We start from the raw sequence: 26928 nt of genomic DNA, 5'->3' as shown, positions 1-26928 counted from the left end.
TGTTACGATTATTTAGTTTCTCTCTAAAATGCAAATTAGGAAGTTGCAACACATTAAGACTGAATTTTTATATCACACTTCCTTCTTTTTGGGTTCCTTTTTTTTTATTAATATTTTACGATTTCTTCTTATTTTTTAATAAACTAAATTCTGGTGAATGGCTTGAGGAATGAATGTTGCGAAAGGCAGTTGATCGTTTTTTTAAAAGGTATGAGGGAATTGCAATGTTTTTTTGCCTTCTTTCTGCAGTAGTTTCCCCTCTTGCCGATAGATTCAAATGTTAGCTGTTTTTAGTGTCACTATTTCACGATTCCTTCTTATTTTTTAATAAACTAAATTCTGGTGAATGACTTGAGGAATGAATGTTGCGAAAGGCAGTTGATCGTTTTTTTTAAAAGGTATGAGGGAATTTCAATGTTTTTTCGCCTTCTTTCTCCTTGTATAGTGTGCAGTAGTTTCCCCACTTGCCGATAGATTCAAATGTTAGCTGTTTTTAGTGTCACTTTAAATGGTCGAAAAATATCAGTATTTGTATCCATGGAAATGTCAAAATAATGGTCGAGCCTTGTCAACAGTCACCCCTCAGTTGCAGATGGCCAGGATGAAAATGCATTACAACTTGAAAAAATTGGCCAATTTTTCGAGCTCTTCCGGTGTATTTTATAGAAGCCGCTAAAAACTTTTTAAATACAGTATGTTCTTCCTGCAAGAAATCACTCAATATTTCCCTCCCGGTGCTCATGGGAACAATGCTTGCTTACTATTCAACTGAGTGTTGAATACAGTATTAAAAATATTCCAAACCTTAGCTGGTGGTTTTCCGAAAATGAAATGTGTATTCGCGCTGTTTCTATAGCAACACTAGAAAACTATATATCACTGTCACGCCAGTAAACTTTAAAATCTCACAATAACGTTACTTTCAAGAGTCTTTTGTAAGCGAGCGCAAACCATAAAACGCAAAACGACGTGTGTTCTTTTACTGAATAACCAGCCCTCACTTTAATGCCAGGCATCCCAACAAACTGGCTTCCCATTGGTTACTGACGAAATCCCTTGTAAAGTTTGACAATGGAATATTCCTCGATTACTGTCACGAGCTGCATGGGACGATATGCATAAGAAAGCAATTTCGAATTTCGCAAAAGCCTGACAAACTTTGGTGTATTTATATAAAATGTGTGAAAAACATGTGGTAAATATTACTTTATTTGAAAATGCAGGGATTTTTAAGTCTCCAAAGACTGATTTGCGTAGTTTCCAGACCTTATTACAACAGTTATCAACGAGATCAAGCCAACGACCGATGAATAACAACGTAGGAACTCCACGCAGAGACTCGTGACAAAATAATCTATTGAAATTTGCGAGAAAGGCATAGCGGCTAAGTTCTCTCTGTTTTGCCTCTGTGTACGCTTATGATAGTCAACAATGGGCAAAACTAAAGGACAGTGAAGCACAGCGTCCTTCCTCTCTCGATTCTTCTCCGATTTATGAAGTTCATTATTGATCGATCCAGGAGCTCTTGTAACTCTCTGTGAGATCTTTTTTTTTTTTGTCATTACAACATTTGCATTTTTCCTTCTTTTGTGGTCCTGGCTTCGCTCTGGTTTGTGTTCAAGGACTTTGGTCTTTTTTTTCCATGACTTTTAAGGATAACAAAATCCTTCCTTTGTCAACGACAATTGAAGACAAGTAATGTATGACACTCTGGCCAATGGAAACAAAAAAACGAATGAGAAATAGAAGCTTCTGGATGAACTTCTTTTTCACGAACAGGTCAATGGAGAGTTCCCCCCTTTTTGGAGATTGTCATAACTCGATGGTTAATAACTTTCATTTAAAATGCTTTTTTACTCATTTACTCGTGCAGTTTTGAAGATTTCAGTTTTCTGTTTTTAAATTGTTAAATTGAAAATTCAACTTTAATTCGGCTTAAAATAGTATTTTTTTCCTAAAAGTATCTTCGCGAACCTTTGGAATAGCCTTAATTCAGTTTATTGAAAAATGGTTGCTTTAATGAAAGTTTTATCTTCGATATAAGAGGAATTCGTGATCTCGACAAACGTAGCGTTGGTTAGAAACTAGAAAGGGCCTTACACGTTAGCCACACAGTTTGATTGGGTACCCTGTGCTAAGACTCACGCAACTCGAAAGCGCTGCAAGAAAACTCTTAGGCCCCGTTCAGACTAGGTGCCCGTTCCCGGTTCTCGGGCACGGGCATTAGTCTAAACAGAGCTTTTTGTCGATGCCCGAGCAAGGGTAGTACTCGGGCACTGGTGTAAACAGGATTTTGTGAATTCCCGCGGTTTTTTCAAATGCCTCCGTACGATACAGCAAACAAGATGGCGGGCGCTAAATTGACGTACAGAGAACACAATTGCTCCTTGGGCACCAAGGAGTGTAAAAAAGGTCATTTTCAGTACCCGGGCACAGAGCCTGGCACGGGCACCTAGTCTGAACAGGGCCTTAGGTTTTAATAGTTAACCTCGTTAATCTAACAAAGGAACAGCTAGTTTAAACGATGAAAGTTTGTACTTTACTTTTAGCATAGAATATAATGGGCTGGAAAAAAAAGGGCTAAAACCGTGTATTGCGCAGTCAGTTTTATCTCGAAATAAATTAAAAGGCTCATTTTTTTTTTTTTTTTTTTTCATTTAAAACCAAAACTTCATCATTAGTTTTGTTTTTCTTTTTACTCGCTTCCGGCCAGGAAATCACAGAGTTGTTTTCACTGTTCCTACCAAGACAATTCCATGTTTTTGGACTTTCTCCCACAAGAAATTCACAGAATCCCGTACAAAGCCTCGTTGCCTTATAACCGGCCATACCCTGGACGCCCCACAATGCATTTCAATTCAAGATGGCCGCCATTGAACTACTATGAAAATAATACTATTTTTCTGCATCATATCTGTGTCCGTGTCGCACATGTGCCAAACATATGCCGCCTTATTTGCATATGTGAATTAACAATTTCAGAATATTTTCAAAGTAAAAACTGTCATTTCAGTTCTGTTGCCACCAAATCAAGGATTTGTCTTCGAAGGATGCTTACTTGTATAGTTGACTGAGTAAAAGAACTTCAAACCTATTGAAAACAACATTAATATTGATTCTTCACGTCGCTTTACATTGATGTTTACTATATATGCTTCTCCTATCTCGAAATAAGGGAGACTTGCTCTTTATTTATCGAACAAAAGATGGATTTCAAGTTCTCAAATACAGGCCTTTTGCCTAGACAAACTTCTACTGTATGGAGTAACAAGCCGAACGTGAGTGATTCCACTTATTAGAAGCTAAACCCCATAAGTGACAAAAGGAGCAGATGCTCGACGATAAACAGGATCCCTCACGTAACCGAACTGACGCATTTACTGACGCAAGCGGTATAATGACTTGACACAGGAGTCAATTATGAAAGAGGCATTTTATGAAAAAATGCCAAAAAGGGAATTAACCATTTTAACCATACATAATCGTACCTTTACTTTCATCTATCACGAAACAAATAATATTCGACAAAGACAGTTTTTAGATCGTATACAAGACATGTTTCGATGGAACACATCGTCAGTTTATTAATTAATATTCCGTTCATAGTATCAGTGTCTACGTTTGAAGAGAGTTACGAACAGACGGCTTGTATTTGGAGGAAGTAGAAGCTGTTGTCGAAACATGAGCCGTAGACAAATGTTACTCCGTCGGGAAATTTACCAAATTTGCATCAACTAAAATGTACGTGTTTAAACCAATAAAGCGAACCAGGAGCTCTTGTCACTGTCTGGGAGTACTTTCTTTTTTTGTCATTTCAAAATTTGCTTTTGTCCTTCTTTTGTGGGCCTGGCTTTGCTCTAGTTTGTGTTCAAGGACTTTGTTTTTTTCTAGGACTTTTCAGGACGACAAAATCCTTTTTATGTCAAGGACAATTTTTGACAAGGAAACAAAAAAATGCGAATGAGAAATATAAGCTTCCGGATGAACTTCTTTTCCGCTAACAGGTGAGTGGAGAGCTCACGCCTTTTTCAGATTGTCATACCTCGATGGTTAGTTATCTTTCATTTAAAAAAGTTATTTCATGTTCTCGAGCAGTTTTGAAGATTTCAGTTTTCTGTTTTTAAATTGTGAAATTGATAATTCAACTTTAATTTGGCTGAAAATAGTATTTTTTTCCTAAAAGTATCTCCGCGAACCTTTGGAATAGCCTTAATTCAGTTTATTTAAAAATGGTTGCTTTAATGAAAGTTTTATCTTCCATATAAGACGAATTCGTGATCTAAACAAACGTAGAGTTGGTTAGAAACCAGAAAGGGCCTTACACATTAGCCACACAGTTTGGCTGGGTACCCTGTGCTAAGACTCACGCAAAGTGAAAGCGCTGCAAGAAAACTCTTAGGCCCCGTTCAGACTAGGTGCCCGTTCCCGATCTCGGGAACGGGCATTAGTCTGAACAGAGCTTTTTGTCGGTTCCCGGGCAGTACTCGGGCACTGGTGTAAACAGGATTTTGTGAATTCCCGCGTTTTTGTCAAATGCCTCCGCACGATACAGCAAACAAGATGGCGGGCGCTAAATTGACGTACAGAGAACACAATTGCTCCTTGGGCACCAAGGAGTGTGAAAAACGTCATTTTGAGTGCCCGGGCACAGAGCCTGGCACGGGCACCTAGTCTGAACAGGGCCTTAGGTTTTAATAGTTAACCTCGATACATCTAACAAAGGAACAGCTAGTTTAAACGATGACATTTTGTACTTTACTTTTAGCAGAGCACCCGTAATCAGAATATAATGGGCTGGAAAAAAAAAGGGCTAAAACCGTGTATTGCGCAGTCAGTTTATCACAAAATAAATTAAAGGCTCATTTGTTTTTTTTTTTTGTTTGTTTTTTTTTCATTTAAAGCCAAAACTTCATCACTAGTTTTGTTTTTCTTTTTACTCGCTTCCAGTCGGGAAAACACAGAGTTGTTTCCACTGTTCCTACCAAGACAATTCCATGTTTTTGGACTTTCTCCCACAAGAAATTCACAGACTCCCTTACAAAGCCTCGTTGCCTTAATACCGGCCATACCCTGGACGCCCCACAATGCATTTCAATTCAAGATGGCCGCCATTGAACTACTATGAAAATAATACTATTTTTCTGCATTATATCTGTGTCCGTGTCGCACATGTGCCAAACATATACCGCCTTATTTGCATATGTGAATTAACAATTTCAGAATATTTTCAAAGTAAAAACCGTCATTTCAGTTCTGTTGCCACCAAATTAAGGATTTGTCTTCGACGGGATGCTTACTTGTATAGTTGACTGAGTAAAAGAACTAAAACCTATTGAAAACAACATTAATATTGATTCTTCACGTCGCTTTACATTGATGTTTACTATATATGCTTCTGCTATCTCGAAATAAGGGAGACTTGTGCTTTATTTATCGAACAAAAGATGGATTTCAAGTTCTCAAATACACGCCTTTTGCCTAGACAAACTTCTACTGCATGGAGTAACGAGCCGAACGTGAGTGATTCCACTTATTAGAAGCTAAACCCCATAGGTGACAAAAGGAGCAGATGCTCGACGATAAAAAGAGTCCCTCATGTAACCGAACTGACGCATTCACTGACGCGAGCGGTATAATGACTTGACACAGGAGTCAATTATGAAAGAGGCATTTTATGAAAAAACGCCAAAAAAGGGAATTAACCATTTTAACCATACATAATCGTACCTTTACTTTCATCTATCACGAAACAAATAATATTCTCTATTTTATAAAACGACAACGACAGTTTTTAGATCGTATACAAGACATGTTTCGATGGAACACATCGTCAGTTTATCAATTAATATTCCGTTCATAGTATCAGTGTCTACGTTTGAAGAGAGTTACGAACAGACGGCTTGTATTTGGAGGAAGTAGAAGCTGTTGTCGAAACATGAGCCGTAGACAAATGTTACTCCGTCGGAAAATTTACCAAATTTGAATCAACTAAAAGGTACGTGTTTAAACCAATAAAGCGCATTCATTTAAGGTTATATTATACAAAACGCAGTATACAGTTGTATTAATTCCTTATTTCATGCAGTTAGCTTACAGGTGTCGGTTATGACTCTCATTAGAGCTACAAACAAATAGGGGCACCGCACATATTGTGAAACATATCGCTGGATCTGAATCATTAAGCTCACCATGGCCGAAAAGTTCTGCAGTTACCATTTGAATGGACTTGGACAACTTGTTCGGTTTCATGGGACTGCTGTGACCTCATTGTGTGTATTACACTTTATTTTTTCTCCCGTGGCAACGTTTGCAAATATTCTTGTTATTCGCGCCCTGTGGAAAGCTTCATCGATGCCCGCTAATATAAAGAAGTTCTTCTTGAGTCTTGCTGTCTCTGATCTTGCCGTGGGATTGTTCGCCCAGTTAATGGTCGCAGTTGTGTTAAGGATGGCAGCGAATGGAGGTCATAACTTTGACTTACTCTGTCCAACAATATTAACTGTTTGTTATTTCTCTTCAGTTCTTCTCACTTGCGCATCATTTCTGAATGTAACCGCCATTGCTGTCGATAGACTCCTCGCTATTACTCTTCATCTACGATACCAGGAACTTGTCACTTCAAAGCGCGTCATAATAGCCTTGGTATCAATATGGATCACAAGTGGAGTTGCTGCTTTCCTGTACATTTCTGTTGGGAATGAAAACGTAATTGTTCTGGCTGCGGTTATAAACTTTGGTGGACTTTTCTTGACAACAGTAGCATACATCAACATTTACAGAGCTGTAAGACATCATCAGAATCAAATGAAGAATCAACTTCAGCATGAAAATGAATCAACAGTGGACCTCTTCCGGGAGATGAAGTCCGCCTTTAATGCTTTGTATTTTTATGTAATTTTTGTAGCATGTTATCTTCCGAATTTTTGCTCTATAATATTGTTGATCACGGACAACTATCGAGAATCGTTTTGGTTGGCTTTTCATTTCACAATTTTTTTCGTTCTTCTCAATTCGTCGTTAAATCCTTTAGTTTACTGCTGGCGATATCAAGAAATTCGTCAAATTTTGAAAAGCACAGTGCAAAATATATTGCGCATCTCCGAGACTTAGGATAAAATAAAGATGCTTTCTTTATTTTTTCTTTCACTTCTTTCTAATATGTACAGTATAAGTAATTATGCAACATGTCGTAAGGAGGAACTAAATGAACATTTGTTGAATGACACAACAGTGCTATTTTAGATCATGATGAAAACGTAAAACAAAATAAACCGCGGAAATACAGAACAAATAAAAACATAGGTAATAATTATATGCATGAAATAAATAACACAAAGTGAATTCGTTTATGCCTTACATTGCTGAAGTAATAAATGAGTACCTGGCGAAAATAATAGTATTAAACATAAACGTAAAATCAACTGATCCGTATTTATTTATTTTGTGTTTTTGTCTTTGTTGCTGTTAAATGACACCAAATATGCATGAATTTCCTATTTATTTATTTATTTATTTATTTATTTATTTATTTAGTTAGTTAGTTAGTTAGTTAGTTAGTTAGTTAGTTAGTTAGTTAGTTAGTTAGTTAGTTAGTTAGTTAGTTAGTTAGTTAGTTATTTTTCCTTCGTTCCTTCCTTCCTTCTTTCGTTCTTTCCTTCTTTCCTTCCTTCCTTCCTTCCTTCCTTCCTTCCTTCCTTCCTTCCTTCCTTCTTTCCTTCCTTCCTTCCTTCCTTCCTTTCTTTCTTTCTTTCTTTCTTTCTTTCTTTCTTTCTTTCGTTCTTTCTTTCTTTCTTTCTTTCTTTCTTTCTTTCGTTCTTTCTTTCTTTCTTTCTTTCTTTCTTTCTTTCTTTCTTTCCTCCTTTCTTTCTTTCTTTCTTTCTTTCTTTCTCGCTTTCTTTCTCTCTTTCTTTCTTTCTTTCTTCCTTTCTTTCTTCCTTTCTTTCTTTCTTTCTTTCTTTCTTCCTTTCTTTCTTTCTTTCTTTCTTCCTTTCTTTCTTTCTTTCTTTCTTTCTTTCTTTCTTTCTTTCTTTCTTTCTTTCTTTCTTTCTTTCTTTCTTTCTTTCTTTCTTTCTTTCTTTCTTTCTTTCTTTCTTTCTTTCTTTCTTTCTTTCTTTCTTTCTCTCTTTCTTTTTTTTTTCTTACTGTCTTCCTGACTAACAACAGTTCTATTGTGTTACCACGGAGCTTTAGTAACGACAACGACAACGACGGCAGCGCAAACGTTAGTATTAAAATGAATTCCCGTTTTTCAACCACCGTCGCAAATATTCCAACTTGCTTTCAGATGTAAAATGTAGATGAAATTTCCTGGAGTTGAATTATTGGATACCACACCCAAATTTAGAACGAGAAAGAAAAACTGTTCGTCGTGTATCACGTCCTTCATAAAACGTCCCATCAGGAAATTTCACGTCCTAGTCGTGCAGTAACAGCTAAGAAATGTACCGAAAAGTGTAATGCACGGGCAGAGTTGTTGGTTTGGTTATTAAGCCTGTTGTTTTTTGACGTTCTCGTTGTCGTTGCTGTCGTCGTTGCTAAAGCTCCCTAATAAGCAACTGAGCGAGCAGTTTAACAGTTAGTAGAAAAAAGCTGGCGTTGATATTGCATGTATGCTTAAAGCCTATCTAATTGCAAACAATATCACGATAAAGTTTTTTTTATTGTGACAAATAATGAACTTATGACAGTTCTTAAAAAAGATGGTGGAAAGCTGAAGCATGCTTTTCTGCATAATTAAGTTCTATGTTAATGAACATGAACTGAAGGAACATATGCCTGACTTATGATTGTCGTTTGGCACCGCCAGAGTACTTTTAAACATTAATAAATGACCATCATATTCATTCTGCCGCGATCAAATTGAGGGTTACTTTTCGAAGAATCCTGCACGTAAAAAGATCATTTTCTTATTCGAAGCCATAGTGATCTTTTGAAAGTATTTCTCATAAATGTTAATCTTTTATACTCCTCCCATCTCGGAATAAGGGGGACTTGCTCCTAATTTACAAAATGAAGGAGTCATAATAGCCTTGGTATCAGTATGAATCAAACGTGGAGTCGCTGCTTCTCTATTCGTTTCCGGCTTGACAATCGCAATGCAATGGTAACTGCGATTATAGAATTTGGTGGACTTTTCTTAACAACAGTAGCATACATTAACATTTACAGAGCTGTCAGACATCATCAGAATCAAATGAAAATTCAACTTCAGCATGAAAATGGACAAACGGTGGACCTCTTCCGGGAGATAAAATCTGCCTTCAATGCTTTGTATTTTTATGTAATTTTTGTTGCATGTTATATAATCTTCCGAATTTCTGCTCTACAATATTGTTGATGACGGATAGCTCTCGAATTGCTTTTTGGTTAGCTTTTCACGTTTCATCTGTTTTCCTTCTTCTCAATTCGTCGTTAAATCCTGTAGTTTACTGCTGGCGATATCAAGGAATTCGTCAAATTATGAAAAGTACAGTAAAAAAAATACTGCTCGTCACCGGCAGTTAAGGTGGAACAAAGATGCTTCCTTTTTTTTCTTTTACTTCGAACTAATATGTGTTTATAGGTCGTGCAACATGTCTTAAGGAGGAAATAAATGAACAATTTTTTAATCAGCGAAACAATTTCTTAACTCACTAACTTAATGCAAACAATATGGCTAGAAAGTTTTCTTTGTGACAAATAATGAACTTAAGACATTTATTAAAAAAGATTGTTAACAGCTGAAGCGTGTTTTTCTGCATAATTAAGTTCTGTGTTAATGGAACATGAGACGAACATATGCCTGACTTATGTTCGTCGTTGGGCAGCGTCAGAGTACTTTTCGACATTAATCAATGACCATCATATTCATTCTGCTGCGATCAAATTGAGGATTACTTTTCGAAGAAATCTTACGTGTAAAAAGATTTTCCTATTTGAAGCCCGGCATAGCGATCTTTTGAAGGTATCTCTTAGAAATGTTTTAAAAGCTTTTGTACTTTTCCCATCTCTGAATAAGAGGGGCTTGCTTCTTAATCACAAAATAAAGGAGGTATTTCCAGTTCTATGAGGTTTACGAACGCTGCTAATGGACTCAGGAGAGTAACGTGAGTCGGGCTCCACAAAACCAGCATCCACCCTCCCCTCCCTCCCCATGTGACAATGTGATCAGGTGCTTCGCGATAAACAGTCTCCATGGTGGAACTTGCTGATAAACTATTTTAACCGTAGATACTTTCACCTTTAATTAAAACGAGTAAGAAAAAGGAAATATTCTGTACATTTCGTGAGAAGAATAGACAAACGATCTGAAACCGTTTGGTGAAGCGAGGCGCTGTCAGTTGGAACAGCCTATGAACAAATCCCCCATACCCAAAAGGGATATTTTGTAACAAAAATATACCATTATCCCTACCACTGGGGTATTTGGTACTATTTGGTCAACAGTTGAAACAGCTGAACTAATCACCTGTACCTAGTTATGGTAGAGACCATATTCACCCTTTGTTCTTTTAGATTGAACTCTTTCTATCACTGTTCTATGATTTTGATTTTAATTAGCACAAGTTTGATTGTCATATATTAGTCGGAATTGTGCTGCTTGTTGAATGAAACGTAAGATTGTGTTTCATCTTGCTATAGTTAACCAATGAATAGAAAAACAAAAAGGAAATTAAAGGCTTTCTTCTTTCGTTACAAATGCCCGGGGGTTCCTTAGTCTTGGCTTAATCATGGATAGCTGGCTACAAAAGTGGGCAAATCCCGTTGAATGGCCACGTATATCCCTAGGGTTAATCCGGCCGATATGGTCGCTAATAAGTACACTAGATCATAGAGTAGGGAATGGCAGTTCGTTGTGCTGCAATCTTAAAAAATTTGAATCAAATATACAATCAAATATCAAAAAAAGTTTAAAATTCGGTTTGGTATGTCATGCGATGTACTTCATGAAAATACTTGGCTGTCCCAATCTTTCCAATCAACCTCCAAATTCATCGAAACCCTGCACTATAAATTCAAAAGATCTGAATTCGCCCCAAAATTGAGGCCGATACGGTGGGTAAAATACAGTGCTACATCGGGGGCTAATTTGGCTTACCTAAATTAGGGCCAAAAGATCCTCAAGGGATAAAATGTACCTGAGGACTAAAACGAGTCCTAGAGTGGGATGAAATGATCTTTCATAGCGATATTTTGTCCCCCAAATTGTGACCAAATGGCCCTGGAAGGGTGAAAAAGCTCCTTGGCTAAACTGGCACTTTGGGGGCTGAAACAGATTTTTTGAAGTGTATTGAATGGAATCCGTCAACCCCACCACCAACGGATCACGAAAATCTGGTAGTTTTATTGAAGTGATCACGAGCGAATAAATTTGAATTCCCTAACGGAAGATGACTGCAGGGGTAAAAAAAAAGGGGCCATAGTATAGGGAACACATTAATGAGGGGCCAGATTTGAACTTAGTGACCATAACATGGGACAAACCGGGAAAATTTACAAAACTGCTTGAGAAATCCCCTCGCGTCCTCATTCAGTTATATTGGAAGACAGATGAAAACAGTTAACCGATAGAAAAGGTTATGAACCAACCAGAACTCGGAGCGAAAACTCGCAACACGTGCTTAGCGCCGGAATAAATGAAAATGTAGTTGATGCTTTTGATCGGTACCAAGCGCGGGAAAAACACGCCGTTGCATTAGGCATGTAAACAGTATCAAGCGCGGGAAATCATGCAGTTGATACGAAGCGCGGGAAAGATGTAATCAGTCACAAGCGCGGGAAAACACACAGTTTTGAGGCCAGGCGCTGGAAAACTAGGAATCGATTGCAAGCGCGGGAAAAATGTAACCGGTACCCGCCATGCAGAGCTCGGCCAAGCTAAATAAGAAACCAGAGGCAAACGTATCATGGGCATTTTCGAATTCGACAGCCTTGTCAGTAGGAAAATTGCTTATGCGACTGTTTCATCTTAATTTGCATTAGGTACATTAATTAAATTTATTTTAGTAGAGTGGATATTTGTAAGCAAGGGGAAAAATGGAGACAGCTAACATGACCAAGTAGTGGCTTTACAGTTTTCAAACGTTTTTCTTCTTTTCAATAATATACTTTTAGTTTTCGCATGCAATAGTCAGGGAGTATTATATGGTAATGTATATATAGTCTCATGGTAGTTTAGCCCGGAATTTTTCTATGGGGTGAGATCGTACGCCAGCATGTAAAGGCATCACTGGCAGCCGCTATCAGTCCATATTTTGATCTCAACCACCCACCTAACCCACGCATGTCCACAACTCTCCTCGTCAGAGTCTCTACTGACAGTAAAACGGACCAAAACAGAGAAGAAACAGCAAATCGTGGAGGGAGCAGCAGCAAAAACGGCGGTAAACTGGTCAGGACGGACAATACCAGTTGCTATTGTTTCCAAGTCGTCAAAGACGTACCCGAACATTTTCCGCGCTTGGTGTTGGTAATGCATCATTCCAGTTCACCTCCTGGATAAGACTCAGAATTTAACCATTCTGAATTGCCCTGCAGATTTCAAACAGTTGAGAAATGTAACGAGATTTTTCAACGTACGCAGATGCCAACTATACAGACCAGTTAAAGTATACAACTTCCCTTAAAATGTTTTTGTTTGGGGACATTCTTCTATTTCTGGCCGCTTTTACGGTGCGGTTAAACGCATTGTGGATCCATATCCAGAGTCCTTTTATCAACAAGGCTCGATCGTATTTACTGTGTGAATCTCCTCCAACTCGCTTATATGCTCTTCAATCCATTCCCAAACCATTTTTGCCACCTTTTCAGAGGTATCCAACACGAACGCGTGCCTGATGTCCTTGTCACGTGACAGCTTGATGTCTCCATCCGGGAACCTCTCTTTCATGTCCTCGTAATATCCCTGTGGCACCCACGGATCTCTCAACCCGTAGAAGAAAACTAGCTTGTCCAGGTTTGACCGGATGCACTCGTAATCTAGTTCTTTTATCGTGACCAGCTGTCGGCCGATCTCTAGTACGTTATCCACTGTAGAATAATTCAACATGGCTTGCGCAGCTGTCTTGATGCTCTCGCTGTTTTCGACTTTGTTTAGATACATCCACCACCCTATCGACCAGCGTTGGACGAAGGAAGGCAAGAATGAGACGAACGCCGTCCCCATGAGAAAGGGCCAGTGCAGATAGTGACAGATGAACTTCCAGAATCTGCCACTGGGTGCCGAGTCCACACGCTCGATCGTTGGAAATAGCAGAACGCATTTCAGGACCTTTTCTTTGTCGTGATATCGTTTCATCATTTCCAAAGCGATGTACGCCCCAATGGAGTGTCCAATAAGAATTACTTTGGAGTGCTCAGGGATATAATAGGCCAGGAAAGCGAGCTTGTGTTCAATTTGATCGGTGAGAGTGAATGATGAAGGTTGTTCTTGATCCCATTGTTTGTTCGATTTCCATTTACAAGGACCACTTGGTTCATCGACCTGTGCATGACCTGAGAAAATAAAAACAAAAATTGATTTTTTCAATGCCAGGAAATGACACAATTTCTGCTATGGGTCTTTACCACAGTGGACCTTCACCGTTCAAAAGCTCTGTTTTCACTGGACCCTGATAACCTGCAGCTGGTTGTCTTTTAGGGTTAGGAGCATTGTTCGGTTGTTCGCTTTTTGACCAACCATGTAGGGCGTTGCAAATGGTGCAGGTCGCCTCCTTTACCAGTGCCTCTCCTGACGGTTTTCACGACAGTGGAGCTCTGGGACGAGAGAAGGCACCTACAGGACCAAATTTTGAGCTTTATCACTGTACCTTCGGATGCACCAAATGCGGCTATTTCCGAGTTGCTTTGAACCTCATTATGATTCAAGTGAGGCTAGGTGCAAAGTTTTTATTAGGAAAATTAGTTTTCATTCAAATGCAAACAAAACTAATTTTCATATGAAAAGCTTTGCACCTAGCCTCGCTTTCATAATGAGGTTCAAAGCAACTCGGAAATGGCCTATTAACATCATTGGATATTTGGAGTGCATGATTAAACGTCGATCTTAATTCCTTCAAACTGGGCGTCGTGCAAAATTTAAACAAAAGCTAAACTTTGGGTCAATGAAATTTTAAAGACAATAAAACCGTACATCAGACATTTACCCATTGGACTCGCTACAAAAGATCGACGTTGAGTTTGTGCCAGAGCCGAGCTTTGCTCGTTCTGTCCGTCTGAACCAGAGAAATAGAAGGTGTTGGTTGATTCAAACTCAGTCTGAGAAGTTTAGTTGAGTCAAATTAATGTCGAACTTCTCATGGACTTTATTTCCTCAATTTCGTTCAGTCTCAGTGATATGTTCGAAGTTAGTCCTATGCCACACCGAAATTAAAGTTGTATCTTAATGACAGAAACTATTTCTATAATCTATTTTTATAATGTTGAAACGATGTTGAATGAAATTAAGTTTGATTCAAGACATTTTTTACGCTTTCAACAATGTACATGTTCAAACGCCCCCGACATTTGGTTCAACAACTGTACTGTATGTGTTGAACGCGTGTTGAAGCAAACGTTGAAACCCTTTAAACGGGCCTTAAAGGTGACGTCCTTAAAATGTCGAATGGAAAAGGTGAAGCGTATTTCAGCGTGAGGGTGAGGCTGGGGGTTGGGGGTGAAGTAGGGGGGGGGGGGGGGAGGCTTGTGGAGCCCGTTCCTCCTTTGAGGATGTGTAACTTCAAAGTCTCTGAAGCTATAACGTTATCATCGACCACTCACGAAGCCGGAGAAGGTCAGTCCCTGAGAAAAGGAGGATCAGTTTCTTAATGTCTTCAAGGTTCCTATTGAGTTATTAACCAACTGCGCCTAGAGTTAAACAATTTGAAGAAAAAAGCTGGCGTTAATATTGCATATATACTCAAAGTCTAGCTTATTACAAACAATATGGCTAGAAAGTTGTGAATAACAATGAACTTATGACGTTATTTAAAAAGATTGTTAACAGCTGAAGCATGTTTTCTGTATAATTACGTCCTGTGTTAATGAATTAACTGAGTCATAATATGGACATCGAGGCAGAAAAATATCTAGTGCCTAATAGTGAGACAAGAACACGTAAAAGTCGTGCATTTAAATATAGAATACCTAGAATCAGCAAGGACGTTTTTCAGTTTCTTTTTTTCCCTAGATCCATATGCGAATGGAATTCTTTGCCCTCAGGGACTCTAAATTCCGTGTCATTGCAAAGTTTTAAAACTATGTACTAAATAAATTATTTTAAATAAGTTATGTAAAGATAGTAAATAGGATTTAATGTTATTTTTCTCATATCTATATACGTTTTTATTTTTATTTTTTCTTTCATCGAGTTAATTATCATGTAATCTATTTTTAAGAAAAGTTGGTGTGATGTCTCACGACTTTACCGGCTAAAATTAGATGTAAAACATGAGGTGAACATATGCCTGACTTATTTTCGTCGTTCGGCATCACCAGAATACTTTTAAACATTAATAAATGACCATCATATTCATTCTGCCGCGATCAAATTGAGAATTACTTATCAAAGAAATCCTACTCTTAAAAAAATTTTCCTTTTCGAAGCCAGAGTGAAGCTTTTGAGGTATCTCTTAGAAATGTTAATCTTTTATACTTCTCCCATCTCGGAATAAGGGGGACTTGCTTCTAATTTACAAAATAAAGGAGTTATTGCCAGTTCTATGACGTTTACAAAAGTTGCTAATGGACTCAGGAGCGATAATAACAGACTCTCTCCCTTCCCTCCCCTCCCCTCCCCTCCCCTCCCTCCCCATGTGACAACGTGAGGGGGGTGTTTTGCGATAAACAGTCTCCATGGTGAAACTGGTCGGTAAACTATTTCAACTCAAGATAATTTTATCTTTAGTTAAAACGATTAAGAGAGACAATATTCTGTACGTTACGCGAGAAAAATGGAGAAATGATCTAAGGCCGTTTGGAGAAGCGAGAAGCTGTCAGTCTAGGCACGAACCGTAGACAAGTGGAGTTGTCTTAAACTTCCAAGAAACGTCCTCTTAGTTTTATAAAAGCTCGCAGGACAAGTGTTCTAAGTTCTGTTAATTAATAACCGAGAAAAACTTTACCGTCTTTGTATTGGGACATAGAAAGACAGTTTTAAGCAAATAAGGGTGTCCTCACTGTCGAACTGATCATTTACGTAACGCAATAAGGTTGGGCCTATTCCGTATTTCGTACAGTTGGCAAACAACTGTCAATATTAAGACCTGTGAACAGATGGCGCATTTTCAACGAAAAGCAAATCGATCTAAATCATCATGGTCGAAGAGTTCTGTGGTTACTATTTAAAGGGACTTGGACTACTTGTTCAGTTTCATAGGACTACCCTGCTCGCATTGTGTGTATTACACTTTATTTTGTCTTTCGTGGCAACGTTTGAAAATATTCTTGTTATTCACGCCCTGTGGAAAGCCTCATCGATACCCGATAATATTAAGAAGTTCCTCCTGAGTCTTGCTGTCTCTGATCTTGCCGTCGGATTGTTCGCTTAGTTAATTTACGCAGTTTCGTTAAGGATGGCAGCGGATGGAGGTCATAACTTTGACTTACTCTGTCCAACAATTTTAACTGTTTGTTCTTTCTTATTAAATCTTCTCGGTGGCGCGTCACTCCTAAATGTAACCGCCATTGCTGTCGATAGACTCCTCGCTATTACTCTTCACCTACGATACCGAGAACTTGTCACTTCAAAGCGCGTCATAATAGCCTTAGTATCAGTTTGGCTCACAAGTGGAGTCGCTGCTTTCCTGTACATTTCTGTCAACAATCAAAACGTCATGGTTCCGGCTGCGGTTATAGAATTTGTTTGTCTTTTCTTGACAACAGTAGCATACATCAACATTTACAGAGCTGTAAGACATCATCACAATCAAATGAACAATCAACTTCAGCATGAAAATGAACAAACAGTGGACCTCTTCCGGGAGATAAAGTCCGCCCTTAATGCTATGTATTTTTATGTAATTTTTGTAGCATGTTATCTTCCGAATTTCTGCTCTGCAATATTGTTGATGACGGATAGCACTCGAATATCGTTTTGGTTGGCTTTTCATGTCACAATTTTTTTCATTCTTCTCAATTCGTCGTTAAATCCTTTAGTTTACTGCTGGCGATATCAAGAAATTCGTCAAATTATGAAAAGCACAGTGAAAAAAATACTGCGCATCACCGAGACTTAAGATGGAATAAAGATGCTTACTTTTTTTTTTCTTTCACTTCGAACTAATATGTACAGTATAAGTAATTATGCAACATGTCTTAAGGAGGAACCAAATGAACATTTATTGAATGACACAACAGTGCTATTTCAGATCATGATGAAAAAGTAAAACAAAATGAACCGCGGAAATGCAGAACAAACAAAAACATAATTAATGATTGTATGCATGAAATAAGTAACACAAAGTAAACTCGTTTATGCCTCACATTGCTGAAGGAGTAAATAAGTACGTGGCATAAATAATAATATTAAACATGAACGTGAAATCAACTGATCCGTATTTAGTTTTCGTCTTTGTTGCTGTTAAATGACGCCAAATATGCATACATGTCATATTTATTTATTTATTTATTTATTTATTTATTTATTTATTTATTTATTTATTTATTTATTTATTTATTTATTTATTTTTGATTTATTCATCTATCTATCTATCTATTTATTTATTTATTTATTTATTTTTCCTTTCTTCCTTTCTTCCTTCCTTTCTTCCTTCTCCTCTTTCTTTCTTTCTTTCTTTCTCTCTTTCTTTCTTTCTTTCTTTCTTTCTCTTTCTTTCTTTCTTTCTTTCTTTCTCTCTTTCTTTCTCTCTTTCTTTCTTTCTTTCTTTCTCTCTTTCTTTCTTTCTTTCTTTCTTTTTTTCTTTCTCTTTCTTTCTTTCTTTCTTTCTTTCTCTCTTTCTTTCTCTTTCTTTCTTTCTTTCTTTCTTTCTCTCTTTCTTTCTTTCTTTCTTTCTTTCTCTCTTTCTTTCTTTCTTTCTTTCTTTCTTTCTCTTTCTTTCTTTCTTTCTTTCTTTCTCTCTTTCTTTCTCTCTTTCTTTCTTTCTTTCTTTCTCTCTTTCTTTCTTTCTTTCTTTCTTTCTTTCTCTCTTTCTTTCTTTCTTTCTTTCTTTCTTTCTTTCTTTCTTTCTTTCTTTCTTTCTCTTTCTTTCTTTCTTTCTTTCTTTCTTTCTCTCTTTCTTTCTCTTTCTTTCTTTCTTTCTTTCTTTCTCTCTTTCTTTCTTTCTTTCTTTCTTTCTTTCTCTCTTTCTTTCTTTCTTTCTTTCTTTCTTTCTTTCTTTCTTTCTTTCTGTCTCTCTCTCTTTCTTTCTTTCTTTCTTTCTTTCTTTCTTTCTCTCTTTCTTTCTTTCTTTTTTTCTTTCTTTCTTTCTCTCTTTCTTTCTTTCTTTCTTTCTTTCTTTCTCTCTTTCTTTCTTTCTTTCTTTCTTTCTCTCTTTCTTTCTCTCTTTCTTTCTTTTTTTCTTACTGTCTTCCTAACTAACAACAGTTCTATTGTATTACTACGCAACTTTAGTAACGACGACGACGGCGACGGCAGCGCAATCGTCACTATTAAGTTGAATTCCCGTTGTTTCAAACGCCGTCTCAATTCTTCCATTTTGCTTTCAGATGTCAAATGTAGGTGAAATTTCCTGGCGTTGAATTCTTGGAGAGCGCACCCAAGTTTAGAAAGAGAAAGAACAATTCTTCGTCGTGTATCACGTCCTTTATAAAACGCCCCATCAGGAAATTTCACGTCCTAGTCGTGCAGTGACAACTAAGAAATGTACCGAAAAGTGTAATGCAAGGGCAGAGTTGTTGTTTTGGTTATTAAGCCTTTTGCTTATTTAAAGTTCTCGTTGTCGTCGCTGTCGTCGTTGCTAAAGCTTTCTAATAAGCAACTGAGCGAGCAGTTAAACAGTTGGGAGAAAAAAATGCTGGCGACAATATTGCATATATGCTCAACTTTGAAAGCCTAGCTAATTAAAGACAATATGGCTAGAAAGTTTTTTTGGGACAAATAAAGAACTTATGACAGTTATTAAAAAAGGTTGTGAACAGCTGAAGCGTGTTTTTTCTGCATAATTAAGTTCTGTGTTAATGAAATAACTGAGCTATAATAACGAGGCAGTAAAATATCTAGTGCTTAACAGTGAGACAAGAACGGGTAAAAGTAATGTATTTAAATATAGAATACCTAGAATCAGTAAGGACGTTTTTAAGTTTTCTTTTTTTTCCTAGATTCATATGCGAATGGAATTCTTTGCCCTCAGAGATTGTAAATTCTGCGGTGTCATTTAAAACTATGTTTACAAATTATTTTAAGTAAGTTATGCAAAGCTAGTAAATGGGATTTAGTATTATTTTTCTCATATTTACATACGTTTTTATCTTTCTTTTTTCTTTTATCCAGTTAATTATTATATAATCTATTTTTAAGAAACGTTGGTGTGATGTCTCACGACTTTACAGACTTAATTAAATGTAGATGTAAAACATGAGGCCAACATATGCCTGACTTATGTTCGTCGTTCGGCATCACCAGAATACTCAATGACCATCACATTAATTCTGCCGCGATCAAATTGAGGATTACTTTTCGAAGAAATCCTACGTGTAAAAAGATTTTCTTATTCGAAGCCATAGTGATCTTTTGAAGGTATCTCTTATAAATGTTAATCTTTCATACTCCTCCCATCTCGGAATAAGGGGGACTTACTTCTAATTTACAAAATAAAGGAGTTATTTCCAGTTCTATGACGTTTACAAAAGTTGCTAATGGACTCAGGAGCGATAATAACAGACCCCCCCTTCTTTCCTCTCCCTCCCCATGTGACAACGTGATCAGGTGTTTTGCGATAAACAGTCTCCATGGTGAAACTGGTCGGTAAACTATTTGGATAATTTCATCTTTAGTTAAAACGATTGAGAAAGACAATAATCTGTACGTTACGCAAGAGAAATGGAGAAATGATCTAAGGCCGTTTGGAGAAGCGAGAACCTCAGTGCCAGTCCAGGCACGAACCGTAGGCAAGTGGAGTTGTCTTTAACTTCAAAGAAACGTCCTCTTGATTTTATAAAAAAACTTGCAGGACAAGAGTTCTAAGTTTTGATAATTAATAACCAAAAGAACTTTACTATCTTTGCCCAAGAACATAGAGAGACATTTTTAAGCAAATTAAAGTCTTCTCACCATCGAATTGATCGTTTAAAAAACGCAATGTAAAGCTGCGCCAATTCCATATTTCGTACAGCTGGTTAACACCTGTCAATCATATGATCTGCAAATAGATGATGGCACATTTCCAACGAAAAACAAATCGATCTAAATCATCATGGCCGAAGAGTTCTGCAGTTACCATTTAAAAGCACTTAAAAAACTTCAGGCGCAGTTTCAAGGGACTGCTGTGTCCTCGTTATGTGTTTTACACTTTATTCTTTCTCCCGTGGCAACGCTTGGAAATATTCTCGTGATTCACGCCCTGTGGAAAGCCTCATCGATGTCTGCTAATATCAAGAAGTTCTTCCTGAGTCTTGCTGTCTCTGATCTTGCGTTGGGATTGTTTGCCCAGTTAATATACGCAGTTGTGTTAAGGATGGCAGCAAATGGAGGTCATAACTTTGACTTACTCTGTCCAACAATTTTAACCGTTTGTTGTTTCTTATTATTTCTTCTCGTTTGCGCATCATTCCTGAATTTGACCGCCATTGCTGTCGATAGACTCCTCGCTATTACTCTTCATCTACGATACCAGGAACTTGTCACTTCAAAGCGCGTCATAATAGCCTTAATATCAGTTTGGCTCACAAGTGGAGTTGCTGCTTTCCTGTACATTTCTGTTGGGAATGAAAACGTAATTGTTCTGGCTGCGGTTATAAAATTTGGTGGACTTTTGTTGACAACAGTAGCATACATCAACATTTACAGAGCTGTAAGACATCATCAGAATCAAATGAAGAATCAACTTCAGCATGAAAATGAATCAACAGTGGACCTCTTCCGGGAGATGAAGTCCGCCTTTAATGCTATGTATTTTTATGTAATTTTTGTAGCATGTTATCTTCCGAATTTTTGCTCTATAATATTGTTGATCACGGACAACTATCGAGAATCGTTTTGGTTGGCTTTTCATTTCACATTTTTTTTCGTTCTTCTCAATTCGTCGTTAAATCCTTTAGTTTACTGCTGGCGATATCAAGAAATTCGTCAAATTATGAAAAGCACAGTGCAAAATATATTGCGCATCTCCGAGACTTAGGATAAAATAAAGATGCTTTCTTTATTTTTTCTTTCACTTCCTTCTAATATGTACAGTATAAGTAATTATGCAACATGTCATAAGGAGGAACTAAATGAACATTTGTTGAATGACACAACAGTGCTATTTTAGATCATGATGAAAACGTAAAACAAAATAACCGCTGAAATACAGAACAAATAAAAACATAGGTAATAATTATATGCATGAAATAAGTAACACAAAGTGAATTCGTTTATGCCTTACATTGCTGAAGTAATAAATGAGCACCTGGCGAAAATAATAGTATTAAACATAAACGTAAAATCAACTGATCCGTATTTATTTATTTTGTTTTTTTTTGTCTTTGTTGCTGTTAAATGACACCAAATATGCATGAATTTCCTATTTATTTATTTATTTATTTATTTATTTATTTATTTATTTATTTATTTATTTATATATTTAGTTAGTTAGTTAGTTAGTTATTTTTCCTTCCTTCCTTCCTTCTTTCGTTCTTTCCTTCTTTCCTTCCTTCCTCCCTTTCTTTCTTTCTTTCTTTCTTTCTTTCTTTCTTTCTTTCTTCCTTCCTTTCTTTCTTTCTTTCTTTCTTTTTCTTTCTTTCTTTCTTTCTTTCTCGCTTTCTTTCTCTCTTTCTTTCTTTCTTTCTTCCTTTCTTTCTTTCTTTCTTTCTTTCTTTCTTTCTTTCTTTCTTTCTTTCTTTCTTCCTTTTTTTCTTTCTTACTGTCTTCCTGACTAACAACAGTTCTATTGTGTTACCACGGAGCTTTAGTAACGACAACGACAACAACGGCAGCGCAAACGTTAGTATTAAAATGAATTCCCGTTTCTCAACCACCGTCGCAAATATTCCAACTTGCTTTCAGATATAAAATGTAGATGAAATTTCCTGGGGTTGAATTATTGGATACCACACCCAAATTTAGAACGAGAAAGAAAAACTGTTCGTCGTGTATCACGCCCTTCATAAAACGTCCCATCAAGAAATTTCACGCCCTAGTCGTGCAGTAACAGCTAAGAAATGTACCGAAAAGTGTAATGCACGGGCAAAGTTGTTGGTTTGGTTATTAAGCCTGTTGCTTATTTAAAGTTCTCGTTGTCGTCGCTGTCGTCTTTGCTAAAGCTCCCTAATAAGCAACTGCGCGAGTTGTTAAACAGTTGTTCGAAAAAAAAGGTGGCGTTAATATTACATATATGCTCAACTTTGAAAGCCCAGCTAATTAAAGACAATATGGCTAGAAAGTCTTTTGTGACAAATAAAGAACTTATGACAGTTCTTAAAAAAAGGTTGTGAACAGCGGAAGCGTGTTTTTCTGCATAATTAAGTTCTGTGTTAATGAAATAACTGAGCCATAATAACCAGGCAGAAAAATATCTAGTGCTTAATAGTGAGACAAAAACGCGTAAAAGTAATGTATGTAAATATAGAATACCTAGAATCAGTAAGGACGTTTTTAAGTTTTCTTTTTTTTTTTCCTAGATTCATATGCGAATGGAATTCTTTGCCCTCCGCGATTGTAAATTCTGCGGTGTCATTTAAAACTATGTTTACAAATTATTTTAAGTAAGTTATGCAAAGCTAGTAAATGGGATTTAGTATTATTTTTCTCATATTTACATACGTTTTTATCTTTCTTTTTTCTTTTATCCAGTTAATTATTATATAATCTATTTTTAAGAAACGTTGGTGTGATGTCTCACGACTTTACAGACTTAATTAAATGTAGATGTAAAACATGAGGCCAACATATGTCTGACTTATGTTCGTCGTTCGGCAGTGCCAGAATACTCAATGACCATCACATTAATTCTGCCGCGATCAAATTGAGGATTACTTTTCGAAGAAATCCTACGTGTAAAAAGATTTTCTTATTCGAAGCCATAGTGATCTTTTGAAGGTATCTCTTAAAAATGTTAATCTTTCATACTCCTCCCATCTCGGAATAAGGGGGACTTACTTCTAATTTACAAAATAAAGGAGTTATTTCCAGTTCTATGACGTTTACAAAAGTTGCTAATGGACTCAGGAGCGATAATAACAGACCCTCTCCCTCCCCTTCCCTCCCCTTCCTTCCCATGTGACAACTTGATCAGATGTTTCGCGATAAACAGTCTCCATGGTGGAACTGGTCGGTAAACTATTTTAACTTAAGATAATTTCATCTTTAATTAAAACGATTAAGAGAGACAATATTCTGTACGTTACGCAAGAGAAATAGACAAATGATCTAAGGCCGTTTGAAGAAGCGAGAAGCTGTCAGTCCAGGCACGAACCGTAGACAAGTGCAGTTGTCTTAAACTTCCAAGAAACGTCCTCTTGATTTTATAAACACTCGCAAGACAAGAGTTCTAAGTTTTCTTAACTAATAACCGAGAAAATATATCTTTACCGTCTTTGTATTGGGACATAGAAAGACAGTTTTAAGCAAATAAAGGTGTCCTCACCGTCGAATTGATCATTCATAAAACGCAATAAAGCTGGGCCTATTCCGTATTTTGTACAGTTGGCAAACAACTGTTAATCGTAAGACCTGTTAACAGATGGTGGCACATTTCCAGCGAAAAACAAATCGATCTAAATCATCATGGCCGAAGAGGTCTGCAGTTACTTTTTGAAGATAATCGGAGAACTTGCGCAGTTTCACAGGACTACCCTACTCTCATTGGGTGTACTAAACTTTATTTTTTCTCCCGTGGCAACGGTTGGAAATATTCTCGTGATTCACGCCCTGTGGAAAGCCTCATCGATGCCCGCTAATATAAAGAAGTTTTTCTTGAGTCTTGCTGTCTCTGATCTTGCAGTGGGATTGTTTGCCCAGTTAATATACGCAGTTGTGTTAAGGATGGCAACGAATGGAGGTCATAACTTTGACTTACTCTGTCCAACAATTTTAACTGTTTGTCATTTCTCTATATTTCTTCTCGCTTGCGCATCACTCCTGAATGTAACCGCCATTGCTGTCGATAGACTCCTCGCTATTACTCTTCACCTACGATACCAGGAACTTGTTACTTCAAGGCGCATCGTAATAGCCTTAGTATCAGTATGGCTAACAAGTGGAGTTGCTGCTTTCCTTTACATCTCTATTGAGAATCGTAAAGTCGTGGTTCTGGTTGCGGTTATAGAATTTGGTGGTCTTTCCTTGGCAACAGTGGCATACGCCCATATTTACAAAGCTGTAAGACATCATCAGAATCAAATGAACAGTCAACTTCAGCACGAAAATGAACAAACATTGGACCTCTTCCGGGAGATAAAGTCCGCCTTCAATGCTTTGTATTTTTATGTAATTTTTGCAGCATGTTATCTTCCGAATTTATGCTCTACAATATTATTGATGGCGGATAGCTCTCGTATGTCGTTTTGGTTGGCTTTTGATGTCACATTTTCTTTCGTTCTTCTCAATTCGTCGTTAAATCCTGTAGTTTACTGCTGGCGATATCAAGAAATTCGTCAAATTATGAAAAGCACAGTGAAAAAAATACTGCACATCACCGAGACGTAAGATGGATTAAAGATGCTTTCTTTATTTTTTCTTTCACTTCGAACTAATGTGTAAAGTATATAATAATATTAAACATAAACGTGAAATCAACTGATCCGTATTTAGTTTCCGTCTTTGTTGCTGTTAAATGACACCAAATATGCATAAATATCCTATTTATTTATTTATTTATTTATTTATTTATTTATTTTTCCTTCCTTCCTTGCTTCCTTCCTTCATTTCTTTCTTCCTTTCTTTCTTTCTTTCTTTCTTTGTTTGTTTCTTTCTTTCTTTCTTTCTTTCTTTCTTTCTTTCTTTCTTTCTTTTCTTATTTTCTTACTAGCTTCCTGACTAACAACAGTTCTATTTTGTTATTACGAAGCTATAGTAACGACAACGACGGCGCTGGTAGCGCAAACGTCACTATTAAAACGAATTCCCGTTTTTTTCAAACGCCGTCGCGATTATTCCCACTTGCTTTCAGATGTCAAATGTGAGTGAAATTTCCTGGAGTTGAATTCTTGGATACCACACCCAAATTTAGAAAGAGAAAGAAAAATTCTTCGTCGTGTGTCACATCCTCCGTAAAACTTCCCATCAGGAAATTCCACGTCCTAGTCGTGCAGTGACAGCTAAGAAATGTACCTAAAAGTGTAATGCACGGGCAGAGTTGTTGACGTTCTCGTTGTCGTTGCTGTCGTCGTTGCTAAAGCTCCCTAATATAAGCAACTGCGCGAGCAGTTTAACAGTTGGTAGAAAAAAAGCTGGCGTTAATGTTGCATATATGCGCAAAGCCTAGCTAATTGCAAACAATATGGGTAGAAAGTTTTTTTGTGACAAAGAATGAACTTATGACAGTTATTAAAAAAGGTTGTGAAAAGCTGAAGCATGCTTTTCTGCATAATTAAGTTCTGTGTTAATAGAACAAGAACTGGGCGAACATATGCCTGACCTAAGCTCGTCGTTTGGCAGCGCCAGAGTACTTTTAAACATTAATAAATGACCATCATATTCATTCTGCCGCGATCAAATTGAGGGTTACTTTTCGAAGAATCCTGCACGTATAATGATTTTTTTATTCAAAGCCATAGTGATCTTTTGAAGGTATTTCTCATAAATGTTAATCTTTTATACTCCTCCCATCTCGGAATAAGGGGAACTTGCTTCTAATTTACAAAATGAGGGAGTCATAAAAGCCTTGGTATCAGTATGGATCACAAGTGGAGTCGCTGCTTCTCTATTCGTTTCCCGGCTTGGCAATCGCAATGCAATGGTAACTGCCATTATAGAATTTTGTGGACTTTTCTTGACAACAGTAGCATACATTAACATTTACAGAGCTGTCAGACATCATCGGAATCAAATGAAAGTCATTTTCGGCATGAAAATGAACAAACAGTGGACCTCTTCCGCGAGATAAAGTCTGCCTTTAATGCTTTGTATTTCTTTGTAGTACTTGTTGCATGTTATCTTCCGAATTTTTGCTCTGTAATATTGTTGATGACGGATAGGTCTCAAATTGCTTTTTGGTTAGCATTTCACGTTTCATCTCTTTTCCTTCTTCTCAATTCGTCGTTAAATCCTTTAGTTTACTGCTGGCGATATCAAGAAACTGGTCAAATTATGAAAAGCACAGTGAAAAAAATACTGCGCATCACCGAAAGTTAAGGTGGAAAAAAGATGCTTTTATTTTTTTTCTTTCACTTCGAACTAATATGTATTTATAGGTCATTATGCAACATGTCTTAAGGAGGAACTAAATGAACATTTTTTGATCAGCGAAACAATTTCTTAACTTTTTAACTTAATGCAAACAATATGGCTAGAAAGTTTTATTTGTGACAAATAATGAACTTATGACAGTTATTAAAAAAAGACTGTTAACAGCTGAAGCATGTTTTTCTGCATAATTAAGTTCTGTGTTAATGGAACATGAGACGAACATATGCCTGACTATGTTCGTCATTGGGCAGCGTCAGAGTACTTTTCGACATTAATCAATGACCATCATTCATTCTGCTGCGATCAAATTGAGGATTACTTTTCGAAGAAATGTGTAAAAAGATTTTCCTATTCGAAGCCATAGCGATCTTTTGAATGTATCTCTTAGAAATGTTTTAAAAGCTTTTTTACTTTTCCCATCTCCGAATAAGAGGGACTTACTTCTTAATCACAAAATAAAGGAGGCATTT

General features: G+C 37.0%; 2 protein-coding genes across 2 annotated transcripts; one reads left to right on the top strand and one right to left on the bottom strand.

The window, feature by feature from the left end:
* The first annotated feature begins 6076 nt into the window (after nucleotides 1-6076).
* On the top strand, nucleotides 6077-7406 carry LOC146485538 (melanocyte-stimulating hormone receptor-like). Its single transcript, XM_085103303.1, has one exon. The coding sequence runs from the start codon at nucleotides 6190-6192 to the stop codon at nucleotides 7108-7110; it is 921 nt and encodes a 306-aa protein (XP_084959429.1). The 5' UTR covers nucleotides 6077-6189; the 3' UTR covers nucleotides 7111-7406.
* Nucleotides 7407-11592: 4186 nt separating this feature from the next.
* Nucleotides 11593-23370, bottom strand: LOC146485537 (lipid droplet-associated hydrolase-like). The gene is made up of 2 exons (XM_085103201.1): nucleotides 23296-23370; nucleotides 11593-13528 (listed from the first exon to the last, which is right to left on the bottom strand). Exons 1-2 carry the CDS (start codon nucleotides 23368-23370, stop codon nucleotides 12695-12697), a joined length of 909 nt encoding a protein of 302 aa, XP_084959327.1. The 3' UTR covers nucleotides 11593-12694.
* Nucleotides 23371-26928: the final 3558 nt, after the last annotated feature.

This window comes from Pavona decussata, unplaced genomic scaffold, assembly GCF_977016875.1.
Source record: "Pavona decussata unplaced genomic scaffold, jaPavDecu1.1 SCAFFOLD_26, whole genome shotgun sequence".
NCBI classification, from domain to species: domain Eukaryota; kingdom Metazoa; phylum Cnidaria; class Anthozoa; order Scleractinia; family Agariciidae; genus Pavona; species Pavona decussata.
The sequence above is the reverse complement of the archived record's forward strand: the minus strand, read 5'-3'. Positions and strand labels throughout refer to the sequence as shown.